The sequence below is a fragment of the Eublepharis macularius genome, chromosome 11 (genome assembly GCF_028583425.1).
Source record: "Eublepharis macularius isolate TG4126 chromosome 11, MPM_Emac_v1.0, whole genome shotgun sequence".
NCBI classification, from domain to species: Eukaryota; Metazoa; Chordata; class Lepidosauria; order Squamata; family Eublepharidae; genus Eublepharis; species Eublepharis macularius.
This window is the reverse complement of record NC_072800.1, coordinates 79,744,867-79,759,201: the sequence shown is the minus strand read 5'-3', so window position 1 is coordinate 79,759,201 and position 14,335 is coordinate 79,744,867. Positions and strand designations below refer to the sequence as shown.

Below are 14,335 nucleotides of genomic sequence, written 5' to 3'. Positions count from 1 at the left end.
GTGAATCCCTGCTGGTGCATATTGATTGTCTGGACAGGTCTATAGTTGGATCCAACCAGCTTTTCTGCCAGTGAAAAAGGAAGGAGGCAACCACCTTAACAGGCTATGCTCAGGCTCATGGGACCTCCATGTACAAAAGCCAAGTAGGAGGGGGGCTGTAGTACAGCGAGGCACTGGGCGAGATACTGGCCGTTTCCACATATCCTAAAAAGAGCACCCCACTCACCAAACGTTGGCAGCTTTTTCGTGGGATTTCTGACGTCTCCATTTCCAGAACGGATGTAAGCAGTTTTGTTTCCATTTTTGTGGCATTGCGAAAACTGCCAGCATCAGCTTTGGAAATGGAGATGTCAGAAATCCAGCGAAAAAGCCTCCAGCATTCAGTGAGTGAGGCGCTCTTTTTAGGACGTGTGGAAAGGACCTAAGAGAGCAAATGTGTGGTGCAGTGGTTAAGGTTTCAGACTAGGACCCAGGTTCGAATCTCCACTCTGCCATGGAAGCTCACTGGGTGACCATGGTCCAGTCACATATACTCAGCCTAACATACCTCATAGGGTTGTTGTGAGGATAAAATGGAGAGGAGAATAACGTGAACCACTTTGGGTCCCCATTGGGGAAAAAGGCAGCGTATATATGATGCAAACAAACAAGCTGGCTGGATCCAACCCTATAAATGTACATTAAAAAAAAAAAACATTAACTCTATTTCTGTTGCTGAGCAGTGCAGAAATCAAGTTGCCCCTTAATTTTCATTCTTTTTCTTTCTTGATGCAATGTTTGCTTGGGATTGTTTGGAAAATGAAGTCAGAACTTTTTTTTTTGCTGGTTTCCTTTTAAAAGGCAAATACAACAGAATCCCCATTTCAAATTCCTAGTCAGGAAAGCTCTCCACCCTCATCATCCTTGTGTTCTTTTCACACATACCTGACCGGTAGCGCTCATCACGTGACCCTGAGGACCTGCGTCGGTGGTAGCGAGAGGAGGAGGAGGGGGTGACGGGAGTTCGGCGTTCTTGAGGCAGTGCTTGATCCACTCCTGCATTTGTGGGAGGGGGGGAAATCAGACTTTCAGTTTTCTTGCACAGGTGCTTGTTTAATATACAAAGCCATGTCCTACCTTAGCAACAGAGGTTACGTAAAGTTAGTGAAATGTTCTTATGTTATTTCTTCCAATAAAAATAATACTGAAATTGGTCTTTGGCAATCCTAAGCCCTCATCAACATTGACACCAAATGATAAAGATGGTCCCAGAAATTCACGTCCTTCTACCCCCCAACTCTGAAGGATGGCATGCCCACAGCCTAATTTTCTGATCTACAGATTGCCAAGCATGGCGTATGAGCACCATGCTGGAGGGACTGTAAAGCAAAAAATAAGAGGTACAGCTTGAGTCCCCTTTGTCTATTGTGCCAAGTAAATGGTAGGGAGGATCAAATGCAATGGTGCATGCATCAAAGGAAATGACACACGCTGCACTAGTACAGCAAAGCAGAGAGCACAATGATATGGGAGCAAGTGCTCTAGAAAGGCCTTGTTTGAATCAGTAGAGGAGGGGTCTGGCGGGGCACACCAAGAGAATGATAGCTCGAAATGCAAGCCTTGAGAGTACCAAGGGTCCCCACCTTGCCAAGATGCCAGGTTGAAGCCACAAAGCGTAAACATTAACATACATTATCTAGGTCAAGATTCATGGAGTAAAACCACAAGATACCGATTTTACTGTACTCCTGCAAGTGATGGTGCAGTACCTTTGCAAATTCCTACTGGATTAGGTGGCAAGTCAAAACTAGACATGGGCATGAAGAGGGGGAAAAAAGAACATGGTATTCATTGTTCGTTACCATCCATGAACAACGAACATTGACAAACATGACCTGTTCACGAACATGTTCGTTGTTCATTGTTTGTGGGGGCCAGTAGGCTCTCCTCCAGCCATCAAGATCCCTACCACACCACTCCCAGAAACCCTATCTGAGCAGGCAGCAGGAAATGTACCAATAATAAATAATAGCTTGGCCCCAGAGCCTGGCAGCAGCCCTGGACCCTGAATGGGTAGATCCCTACCGCACCACTCCCAGAAACCTTACCTGAGCAGGCAGCAGGAAAGGTACCAGTAATAAATAATAGCTTGGCCCAGAGCCTGGCAGCAGCCCTGGAACTTGAAGATGTAGATCCCTATCCCACCACACACAAACAAAATTCAAGCTCCAGTGCACTCTCCCTCTCTCTCTCAAAATGCCAACAGCAACTGTCTCTCCCTCACTGTCTGCAAAACCAGAGCTGGGAGCCCCCATCCCTCCTGCTCTTTGCTTCCTTGTAACATATTTGGAGCGCCACACTTGAAAGGAAGACCTGCCTATCAAGCTAAATTGGGCTTAGATTGGGGTTTCCAGGGCAACAGCAGGAGTTCAGATAGAGTTCAGGCAGTCCCTGCCTCCGGTTGCCAAGGGAACTGATTGCAGGTGCCAGATTGTCTGGCTTGACGAACAGCAACGAACGAGGCTTGCAACGACCACCTGTTCGTTTAGAATGGGGCCTCACGAACCGCTTTTGCTGTTCATGCCCATCTCTAGTCAAAACAAATGGACAGCCAGTTTGGTGTAGTGGTTAAGAGTGCGGGACTTAATCTGATTCCCCACTCCTCCACTTGAAGCCAGCTAGGTGACTTTGGCTCAGTCACAGCTTCTAGGAGCTCTCTCAGCCCCACCCACCTCACAGGGTGTTTGTTGTTGTGCGGACAATAACAACATACTTTGTAAACCGCTCTGAGTGGGTGTTAAGTCATCCTGAAGGGCGGTATATAAATCAAATGTTGTTGTTGTTATAAATTTAGATGTCTTGGGAAATCAAACTATGATTCTGGGCGCTTTGCTGACTTTGCTCAGGAAAACAAAATCTATTCACTCTATCCATCTATTCTATTTCAAAAGTAAAGTTTCCTGGCTCTTTGGCTTAATGATCCCCATCTGCTATCTCCAGATGTTGTTATCTCTGATTTCTCAGTGGAAAGAAAAGGGAAGACAGGTCCCTGGACATGACTAAGGGAGAAGAATGTTGATTTAGAACTGCTGTTTTTTCCATGCAGTGGCATTCTAAGGAGGAAAAAAACAGCATTCAGGGCAAGCGCGATACACAACAAGTAAAGGAAGGATATAAAACAAGTGAACCACATTGGGGTGGGATTATCAACTGTGCGCCACTCCGGCAAATGGTTAAAAATAAATGTAGCCTAATTGAAATAATCAGTTCAGCAGCTCGTTCCGAACAGCATCATGTGGTTGTGCTAGGAGCAAGCGACAGCTCTATTTTAAGTCTACAAATTAGATACTATGGTGATATGAACCATCAGGGACCAGAAGAAGAAAAAAAAGCAACTCCTATATATCACGATGCAAAAGGAGCAGATTCTCCAACATTTCCAATATGAACAGAGACTTCCTTGTGTACTTCTAACATCCCCATTCTCACAGCAAGGACCGCTGCCTGTGCCCCACCCTCATTATACGCTGTTGCTTTACCTACTGTATGTACTCCTTTAATTTGCTCTGACTTGCGTCCTAAGCAAGCAAAGAGGATGTGCATGGTTCTTTTTTGGTTAAAGATAGACTAGAAAACATACTTTTTCAATAATGCAAGACTAGGCAAAACACATTGCAGTGGATTGGTAATATGGAAGCTGGGTCATGGTGGATCAAGGTATTATTTTGCCTCATCATCCTTCCCTCCTTTTAATTTTTTTAAATGGGTTTCTTTTTGTGCATGTTTTGTACTCATGTGTAGTGAGCAGGAGACGAGTGCACATACAAGGCATTTAAAAGAGCCAGCTGCCTCACTGTCTCTTCCAGATTTCGCGTCACCAAAAAGGAGACGAGGAGAATTCTGGCTAGCTGGCTGGCTTACTGACTGCTAGCCTCCTTCTGTAGGACAGCTAGCCGATCAGCTCACTGGTGGCAGTAGTGGTAAGGAGGAAGGTGGCCCCTGAGCAGACAGCATTTTCTGTTTTGGCTGGCAGAGCCTGCAGCCGTGGTACAAACAGGGTTCTGCTTGTTTCCCTCCATAGCAAGTGATGGCACTGTGTTCTTAAGGACAGAAACAAAAGCAGGTGTGCAGGTGAGATAGCAGCGAGTGTGACAGCAGTAGAGGGGTGTGCAAAGCAGCAAGCCCAGCAAGCAAAGCTATGCCCTTGGCTCAGCTGTGTCTGTTCCCCCTTGGGGTCCTCTCTCTCACATCCTGCTAGAGTTGCCAGCCGCCAGGTGGTGGCTGGAGATCTCCCAGACTTACAACTGATCTCCAAGCAAAAGAGATTAGTTCCCCTGCTTAAGAGGGTGAACTCTACGGCATTATACCCTGCTGGGGTCCCTCCCCTTCCAAAGCTCCACTTTCTCCAGGCTCCACCCCCCGCCCTAAATCTCCAAGAATTTCCCAGCCTGGAGCTGGAAACCCTACGCCCTGCCCTGCGTCACCTCTGTGTATCATGTTGCCCTCTGCTGTCTGCTCTCTCCATTCCTTCCCCCCGTAACCTCTAATTACACCTTCTCTGTGCCACACTCCCTGTTTCTTGTTCTTCTGTGTGTCTGCTCTATACATGGTTTCAGTTCTCTGCCATAGATTCACTGGGATTAGTCTCAGTGCTTCTGATCTGTAAAATGGGTACACACGGGTATGCTTTGAGATCTTAATGGAAGAGAAGCAGCATAAAAATAAATAAATATTCTAGAAGGACTGTTACATGCTGAATTTCTTAATAATATGTTTTGTGTGTGTTTGACTGTACACAGGTTCTGCAGCTGGCCTCTTTTGGTAGAGTTATCTACACTGCCACATATGTACTTTTAATTCTTGCTGTGTGTTTGTGACATGGCTGAAATTTGGATAGTTTGATACAGGCTGAAGTGTTATGATTTCTGGATGATATCACCTGACGGTAGGGGACTTATAAAAGCATGTAAGGAATTACCCTGTTGAACACTGCAAAATTCACATTGCAGCATGTGAAATGTCAGGTTGCACATTTCATGGGTATCTGCCTTGCAGCTGAAGAGTCTCAAGAACCAAGGGAGGGCACTGAAATGTCAAAAATGGCCCATGTGCACACACTAGTTTTTAAAAAATACAACTTGATATCCAGTGCGGAGCACGGATTAGAGTGTTGGCTAGGGCAGCAGTTGCCAACTCTGGGTTGTGACATTCCTGGAGATTTGGGGTCAGTGCCTGGGGACGGCGGGGTTTGGGAAGAGAAGGGAGCTTGGCAGCAAAGTAATGCCATAGACTCTGCCGTCCAAAGTTGCCATTTCCTCCAAGGGAACTGATCTCTGTGGTCGAAGATTATTTTTAATTCTGGGAGCACTCCAAGCCCCACCTGGAGGCCAGCAGCCTAGGTCCAGATTGCCATTCAGCCAAGAAACTTGCAGAGTGACTTTGGACCAGTTATGCCCTTTCAGTCAACTCTACCTCTCAGAGCCAAGCTACAAGTGACGCCTGACACAGGTTGGACACTTGTCAGCTTCCCTCAAGTTTTGATGGGACATGTAGCTTGGTCTTGCAGATGGGACATGTAGCCTGGTCTTGCAGCCTGGCTCTCCATTTAATTGAAGTTTACAGAGCGGCAGTCTATGGAAGGGAGAACATGCGGTCGGGAATGGAGTGCAGGCATTGGGATCTTGCCGGGCGCCCCCCTTCTCCTCCGCTGGGTGTGTATGTGTGGGTTTCTGTAAACGTCAATAAAATGGAGAGCCAAGCTGTAAGACCAGGACACCTACATTTCCCATCAAAACTTGAGGGAAGCTGACAAGTGTCCAACCTGTGTCAGGCGTCACCTCTAGCTTGGCTCTCAGACATCGCATAAAATAGAAGGTAGGAGACCCGTGTATGCTGCCTGACCTCCCATGAGGAAGGACGGGACAAATATGCAATAGAGATGGACAGAAAAAGGCTTTCCCACAGTTTCCCCAAAACACAAAATATGGGGCCCTGGTGAATATGAAATCAAACATAGGGTAAGAAAAGATATTTTATCATTGTATAAACTCCTAAGGTGATATATGCTTCTTTTTTTAAAGTTTATAAAATAGTTAGGGGAAGTTTTGAGAAGTTGTTTAATTTTTTTCTTTTAGGCCACAACTGATTTGCATAGTCATTTATAAGCAAGAAGGCTAGTGACAGATTGTGTGGACTAGCAAGTTTCATAGACTTCTTATCAAGGCCACAGAGAACCTACGTCAGCCTGCCTTTCTTTTTTCTCCTCAATTAGGCCTTTAAATGCTTCCTTCATTTCCTACTGAGTACCTTCTTGCAATGATCACTTGAAGAGTTTACACATAAGTAATTCTTTACATTCTCCATAGTTTATGCTGATATAGTGGTGTATAAGTCAGGGAAGAAAGGTGAGATTGTAAAAACACTGCAAAAAAACAGCTTCTGAAAAAAAAGAAATTATTTGCTTCTAGTAAAATAACACATTCCAAAATGTTATTATCAAAATGTGATATTTCCCCCCCCCCAATTTTCGTTTTCTTAGGAATTAGTATGTGTGTGTTTATTGCCACAATCATTTTAGAAATAACGCAAACACGTACACGGCATTTCTCTGGCATAAAGCCCAAAAAGGGAAATGCCTACTTTAATTTTCTGCTTTCATGAAAGGTCAAGATAGGACACTGAACTCAAAAGCCACTTCTGTGTATTTTTTTTCACTTATAGAGATATAAATATCACTTCATGGCCTGTTCTCAATTTTTCTTTAAATAACAAAACAAGATTACAAAGTGCTATTAGGCACTCAACAGGGCAAGTCAGTTCCAATGTAAAAACCAGTCTAATTCCTCTGCCCAGGGAAATACAGAGCACAATATATTCTGTATGCAGACGCTTTTGTGTGAGAAGCCAAACCCTTGCAGAATATTAAACACCAGAGATACAGTGGAGGGTTGCCCTAAACAACAAGGTACCATTGCGCACCTGCCCGGCACTCACAACGCTGCAACCTGTGCAGTTATGTGGATAAGGTTTTGCGAGCTTTTCAAACCGAAAATGATTTTATTTTACAAGGGCATATCATACATGGAGTCTAAGGGCAACTTATTCATATGCAATAGCAGTCCAGGTGACTTGCACCTGATGTTATCTTTTTCCCATGGATTTTTGCTCCGACTTTTGATGAGGGAGCGGATAATCAAAACTACTTTCTCTCACTAATTCCTCCCATGGAAGATCACGTTCAGAAAAGTCATTTGATGATCCCCCAGAGTTCTGTCGCTTCTGCTTTCTAGAATTATCTCCATGGCAACTTGGGAAGAAGTGAAGTGGGATATAACTCAGCGAGCAAGGGATGTAATATATTTTAATTGCAACAAGGTGGGGAGAGAAGAGAAGGAAACTGGGATAGAGGGACCCATGGTCATCTGATACCCAAGGATCTATTAAAAACTTGCAACTACCCCATTTAAGCTCCCTTAAATCACTGGGCTTACTTTCTAATGTACTGAGAACATGTTCAATGCAAAATATCCTGAAAAACTTGTTGGTCTCTAAGGTGCCGCTGGACTCTAGTTCTACTGTTCTGTTGCAGACCAGCTCTGCTACCTACCCGAACCTATCTTCAATGCAAAATCAAAAAGAGTCCGGTAGCACCTTTAAGACTAACCAACTTTATTGTAGCATAAGCTTTCGAGAATCACAGTTCTCTTCGTCAGATGCATCTGACAAAGAGAACTGTGATTCTCGAAAGCTTATGCTACAATAAAGTTGGTTAGTCTTAAAGGTGCTACTGGACTCTTTTTGATTTTGCTACTACAGACTAACACAGCTAACTCCTCTGCTTCAATGCAAAAGAAACTCTCTCCTGAATTCTCTCTAATGTTCTTCACTTTTATTCCTCTGAAAGAAATCTCCAAGAGAACAGAAAGTGGAGCTGGCACTGACAAATACTAGTTTGCCAAAGACCACCTAGTGAGTTTATGGAAGGGGTGATATTTGGACCAGCGATTTGTCAGGTTTAAATCTCAGTGTGTTAATCACTATCCTATCCTAGTTCTGCAAAACAAAAGTTCTAGACTTTTTTTTTAAAAAAAAAATTATCACTCCCCACTAAGATTTATTTCTCAGGGCTTAAGATAAAGATTTTGTTGTTCTTGTTATCTTAGAAATGAAAGCAATGAACAGCTGCCTCCTCCAGCTGCCTGCAGTGATATGTTCTCCTCGGAAAACGCCACTATAAGCTCGAGGATGGAAGAAGAGAATGAGGAAGCAGAGAAGTTAGACACGCAAGTAGAAGTCATACAGCAAGAGGCTTGTGCTGCTAATCTGTAAAGGACCAGAAAGCTGGGAAATGATAGTGGGCTACATTTAAGAAGGATTCATCTTATTAACACTTGCAGATGTGTGCTGAGCAGGTAGTCAGTTAAGTCTGATCTGAGGGTTGGAGGAACATCAAGCACCTCATATTTGCAAATCCTTTTCTCATTTCCTGCACCCTAATTTTTTTCTTTTTAATGAACTGCTCCTTGCCTTCGATGGAAGATTATTATTATTGTTGTTGTTGTTGTTAATTGAATTTCTAGGCCGCCCTTCCCGCAAGCAGGCTCAAGGCAGATTACAACAAACAGATAAAATACAGCAATAAATAAAATCCATAAAACCACAGTTTCATAAAATCTAGTATCAGTAGAACCAACAAATGATCCTGCAACCCAAAAAAGAAAAGAAGCGGTGGAGTCGTGAGTAGATATTCAATAATCATTAATCTTATGCAGGGGCAGATAGTCATATAGCCCCCAACTGATAGGAGACCAGCTGGGAGGCTAATTTGATCGATCCAATTCCTGGTCTCAACCATAAGCCTGGCAGAACATCTGTCTTACAGGCCCGCTAAAAAGATACAAGATCTTGGCGGGCTCGAGTGTCCTTCGACAGAGAGTTCCACCAGGTTGGTGCCAGGACCGAAAACGCCCTGGCTCTGGTTGAGGCCAGTCGAGTCTCCCTGGGGCCCGGGGCCTCCAGTAGGTGTTTTCCAGCTGACCTAAGCGCCCTCCAGGGTACATATGGGGAGAGACGGTCCCTCAGGTAATCCCTTCACTTTATACTGTTGGAACACAATTCAAAGAATTCAACTTTTCTTGATTTTTTTTTTTTAGTAAGTGTGTGTGTGTTTGTGTGTTGCTCATTCCATCCTGAACCAACCAGAATTACAAAATTAAATAGTTCGCCACTGCCTGGAACCCTCTAACCCTTTAACTTAAAGGCAAGCTTTTAAACAGTTACCTAAAGCAGGTAGGGCTAGGCATGTGAAATATTCACAAATGACAAAGTCACCAATGGGCATAGAGGCAGAGACCTTTGAGTGGTTGTGATGGATACACCTGAATCTTATGAGCTCTGACCTGGGACTTTTGGCTTTGAGTGTTCTTGCTTTGTGAAGAATGTAGCGATTTCTGAATTATTTTATGTTTACGCCTTGATGCCATCAAGGAGCCTTCTTTGTTTTGACTGTGAATTTTCTGTTGATGATCAAGGCTAGGAGTGTCTGGTTTTTGTGGGGTGCTGCTGAAGAATCGAGATAACGTTTCTGAGTCAGGAATGTATAGATGAAGTGATGATCTGAAGGGAGGGGGTGGACTAAGAGAGGAGATACAAATGCTAAAAGATATAAGTATGTGCTCACATTTTGTAAGTACGTATTTTAAAAAACATATCTATCTTGGATCCAAACTTTTTTATGTTGGAATAGACGTTCACCCAGGAATGGTTCCCTTTTTTTGCTGGCATGATTTAACCAGGAATGGTCAAGAGAAACGGGCCTCTTTTTAAGAGAGAACTCTTATTTCTCACAAGTGTGCCTCCTTGGAAGGGTAACTGAGATATGGTGTCCTAACAGTATCTGAAAGTCTCTCTAAACGAGACGAAGTACACGTGGAGGTTCAAGTGAAGAGAGGTGCAATGCTCGCTGAGAAACATAAGAGTTTAAAAGATGGAGCCAAAGACTTTAGCAATTTCCCTCTCAACAGAGCCAGCAAAGAAGATTGCTGCTGGCAGGGGGGTGGGTACTTATTTCCTCTTCGCCTCTCCAAAGGCTCTGTCAGTTTCACCTCCTCTTGTGGGAGCCAGGGAGGAAATAAATAAACCCCCTAAACAGTGATCTTCTTTGCCAGCTCTGAAGAGAGGGAAATTGACAGTCTTCCGATCTGTCTTTTTAGAACTCATCTTCCCAGCTAGCACTGCACCTCTCTTCACTTGAGCCTCCGCGTGTACTTTGTCTAGTTTAGAGAGACTTTGAGTACAGAGAATTATCCTTCCAAACAAGTGTTGGTCATAGGGCAAAGAGAAAGGTGACTACGATAGAAAATAATTCTTTCTCCCCCACCACCCCGTACACTGCCAAGCTATCTTAGGCCACAGAAGCTATATGGGCCTTAATGCAATAAAAGGGATGTGAGGGCAATCTGGCTGTGACTTCTGTCACCCCACTGATCACTAGGGCTGATTCGGTTGATCTGGCAGGCTAGGCGGGTGTCCCCTTCCTCCCTCACCACTCCATATGCGTCCCTCCCGATGGTGCATGCTCGGTGGAAGAGGACGACCATCCCAGATAGAAGGCATGTACCAATCTTCAGTCAGTGCAATCAAGGTTTTCTCACCACCTTCTTCCATCAAGCGCTTGCAAACATATACACACATATTCATAGTGCTCACCAAAGCGAAAGTAAAAGAGAGGCCGGTTTGCCACTGTGCTGTGCGGTGCTGCGCGCTCTCTAGCTGCTGCTTCCCGGATGTCACAGACCCCAATGTTGCTAGTGCGGAGCGTCCTCCTCGCGGCCCCTTCACTGTGCTGCAGTCTACACCGTACCGCAGCAGCTCCATTCGCCGCTGTAACAAGTCGAAAAAAACTAATTAAGTCAAGTTTAGTTTTTTTACATTTGTTACAGCAACGGATGGAGCTTCTGCCCCCATGCAGTAAAGCGCGTGGCACATGCGCACGCGAGCCCACACGTGGGCACACATACACACACAGGCACACATACACATACAAACACTACAGTATGGAGCCACATAGTCAATTTCCCACTCTGCCAACATTGGTGTTTGTAATGTCAGCAAAGCAGCAGCAAGAGGACTGGATGCTGGAATATGGGGCGGGGGGGGGGGGTGCCTTGGGTTTACTGTCAGTCTGGTGGGCACGTTTGTATAAACGGTAAAGCCATCTTATCTTCACCCCAAAAGTTATGTGCAGAATTCAGTAATGTTAGTTTTAATAAAAACATATCATCTTCCCTGTCAATTATGACATCAAATACCCAATTTTTATCAATGCTTGTATTCCCAGATGCAAAAAAAAGATTATGTTAAGTGAATAGACGGGGGTACTCAGATGCCGAGGTTGCAGAAAGTTGCCCCAAGAATTTAGTTCCATTTAAAGACAATTCCTCTCCCCAAATGGGGAACAGCAATCCTCCAGTCATATGAAGCAAGGGCAGAACAAGTCCCATCATATGAAAACACCAATTTTGTCTGGAAAGTACTAGAAGACATTTATAGAAAAGTGAACAGTATTACAAACACACTGAAGACCTTCCAGCCTAAGCGGGAATTTGCTGTAATTTACATTAATTCTGGTAACAGAAAGACACGACAGACCATAATGGGGTTTCCTTTTTCCTTCCCACATTTCTGTAAATTAAAATCAGCTTTGTTTCAGCAGATATCCTTGGTGGGGCTGTATGTTTCCTGCAGTTCTGAAAACGCTCAGAAGCTCTTAGGTTTGTGAACATAAGCCAGAAAGTGTACGGGCCGTGCTTGCTGAAAATTCCAGGAGCCAACAGGACAGCTGAGCCAGGGGTTAGTGACAGCGCTTAAATTAGTTGCAGGAGTAAACTTGTTTTAGTGCAGCACTGGGCACAGATTTCCAGTATTTCTTAATGACGAGCAACGTTCAGTACTGATCACATGCTTGAGTGCATGTAAATAATATTTCAGTCTAATTATTTTGCAACTTGTGTTTGCAATCATAATAATTGGTTATTTTTTTAAATTAATGCCTGAAATTTCTACACCAAACTGTAGAAACACAGATCTAAACACAGATAAGCAGAAAGAGGCACAGGGCCTTCTGTGCTCTGAATGGTGGGTTGGTGTCTAAAGGGAAAGGTACAGGGGTATACTCAGCCTGCAACTCTGATTTCTCTGAGTTGGTCACTTTTCCTCTTAAATTCAAATATATGGTGACTGGTGGTAGCTACTCAGTGATAAAACAGAGGTTATTGCTTCAGTATCCTGACCAGGAGAGCCCTGGCAAGTCCAATTTTGTCAGATCTCGAAAGCTAAGCAGGGTCCTCTTCGGTTATTAATTGGATGGGAGACCTCCGAAGAAGAAGAGGATTGCTATGCAGAGGCAGACAAAGGCAAACCACCTCTGTGAGTCTCTTGCCCTGAAAATCTCAGCAGGGGTTGGCATAAGTCAGCTGTGACTTGACAGCACTTTCCATCACCACCACTGCTTCAGTATTATTGCTTTATTAACAACCACGCCTGTTGTGTGGAGGGCTGCACCATGGAGGCTTTGGGAGGGTCGTGCTGTCGTGCTCTGTCTCCCTGCCGCCTCTGTGGCTGCTGCTTCTCCAGGCTTCTCCGTCACCGTGTTGCCGATGACTCACTGCGCCTGCACCAGGATAAAAAATGAGCCATCGGCAACACAGCTTGCCTTTTATATATTAGAGATATGATCCAGGGATAAGTTCTCTTCCTGGAACAGAGTCCTGGTTAGAATTCTGGAGAACTCTGATTGAAATAAAACCAAGATTCCTTTAAATATTAAAGTATACATATGAAGTTAAGTTCCTTTCTAGACTTCTTTGGGCAAAATACATCTATGTGGTCCTCTTTTGTGGAGTCCTGCCACCACAATTCCCCTTTTCTGATCCAGGACCATTAGCCTTTCCTAGGAGCTCCCCGTGGGAACTGTCCCTATGGCCTCACTGAGGTGGTAAACTTGGTCTGACCGTACCATTTTAGACTGCACATCACATGCCTGGATGCTCTTCTATGCAGGCAAAAGATTCCTGCATTGCAGAAAAAACCAAGCCTGGGAGAAGCACTCTAGCTAGCCTTCCCTCTCACATCTTTTTTTCCCAATGGCCACAAGGCTAGACTACTGTAATGCACTCTACATGCATCTAAGGTGGAAACTCCAGCTAGAGCTACATGCTGCAGCTTGATTACTATTGGGAGCTAAACAGAATATACATATTACAGCTATACAGCAGCTTCTCCATAAGCTACTGATTAGTTACAGGGTTCAATTCAAGAGGCGAGTTATCTGCTACAAGGCCCTTCATACTCAGGGACCCACATATCTTCAGGAACGTCTCTCTCAACATACTCCACTGCAGTAGCTTTCCTCATCTGAGAAAAGCTTTCTGAAGGTATGATCCTAACAGTGGCTAAGAACAACAGTAGCTTGTAACCACGCAGCGAAATGGCCTCCCAATGAGATCAGGAAAGCTCTCACACTTCTTATAATTCCACAGAATGCACTCAGAAGAGCTTTCTTATAATAAGGATATATGGTTGTAAAATTTAGCAGTTTTCAGTTGTTTTGTTCCTTGTATATATTACACAGTTTTTACTGTGTTGTTTGCAATTCAACTTTATTTATACAAATTCATTTGTACATACTGTGTTATTGCATTGTTATCTAATCCTGGAAGCCAGTTTTATTCACTGTGGGTTGTGTATTTTATATTGTTCTTACAGCAGTTTTGTAATGCTGTAATGGGCTTTGAGTCTCTGTGAGACAGGAGAACAATAAATGATGTAAATAAAAATAACTGTACAAGGGATCTTTTTTTAATATGGAAGAATATTCTGACATGGGAGTCTCAACCTGTAGTCTGAGAGCAGAACTACAAGTGACAAAAGGCACAGATTGGACACTCGTCAGCTTCCCTCAAGTTTTGATGGGAAATGTAGGCAGCTTGGCGGAATGTTGGACAAGTGACAGTTGAAAAGTCCATTGGACAGCAGTCGGAGAGCCAAGCTGCAAGACCAGGACGCCTACATTTCCCATCAAAACTTGAGAGAAGCTGACAAGTGTCCAATCTGTGCCTTTTGTCACTTGTAGTTCCGCTCTAAGTTAGTAGAGATCAGACACAGGGTTGCAACCTCAATGCGCACTAGGCCTGAGTCTTACCCTACTTCTATCAGCCACAACCTATACTCTGGAGTTGTTACCTGAAAACTGCGACATGTTATTCAGTGACACAAATGAAGCTGACTGCCTGACAAACCGAGGCTAGCCTCATGTGAGCTCACAGTCTTGGCAGGATCAGGGCACCCTACTGTGCCA

At 44.2% G+C, this 14,335-nt stretch overlaps 1 protein-coding gene across 2 annotated transcripts in view; it reads right to left on the bottom strand.

The window, feature by feature from the left end:
* Nucleotides 1–14,335, bottom strand: part of DIP2C (disco interacting protein 2 homolog C) — a 347,378-nt gene that overhangs the window by 129,969 nt on the left and 203,074 nt on the right. Inside the window, exons 3-4 of one of the 2 annotated variants that reach the window (XM_054991506.1) lie at nt 10,687–10,860; nt 925–1,035 (exon numbers count right to left, since the gene is read on the bottom strand). In XM_054991506.1, coding sequence (XP_054847481.1) covers nt 925–1,035; nt 10,687–10,860 — 285 coding nt within the window. The remainder of the gene's footprint in view (nt 1–924; nt 1,036–10,686; nt 10,861–14,335) is intronic. The other variant, XM_054991505.1, reaches the window with a different exon arrangement.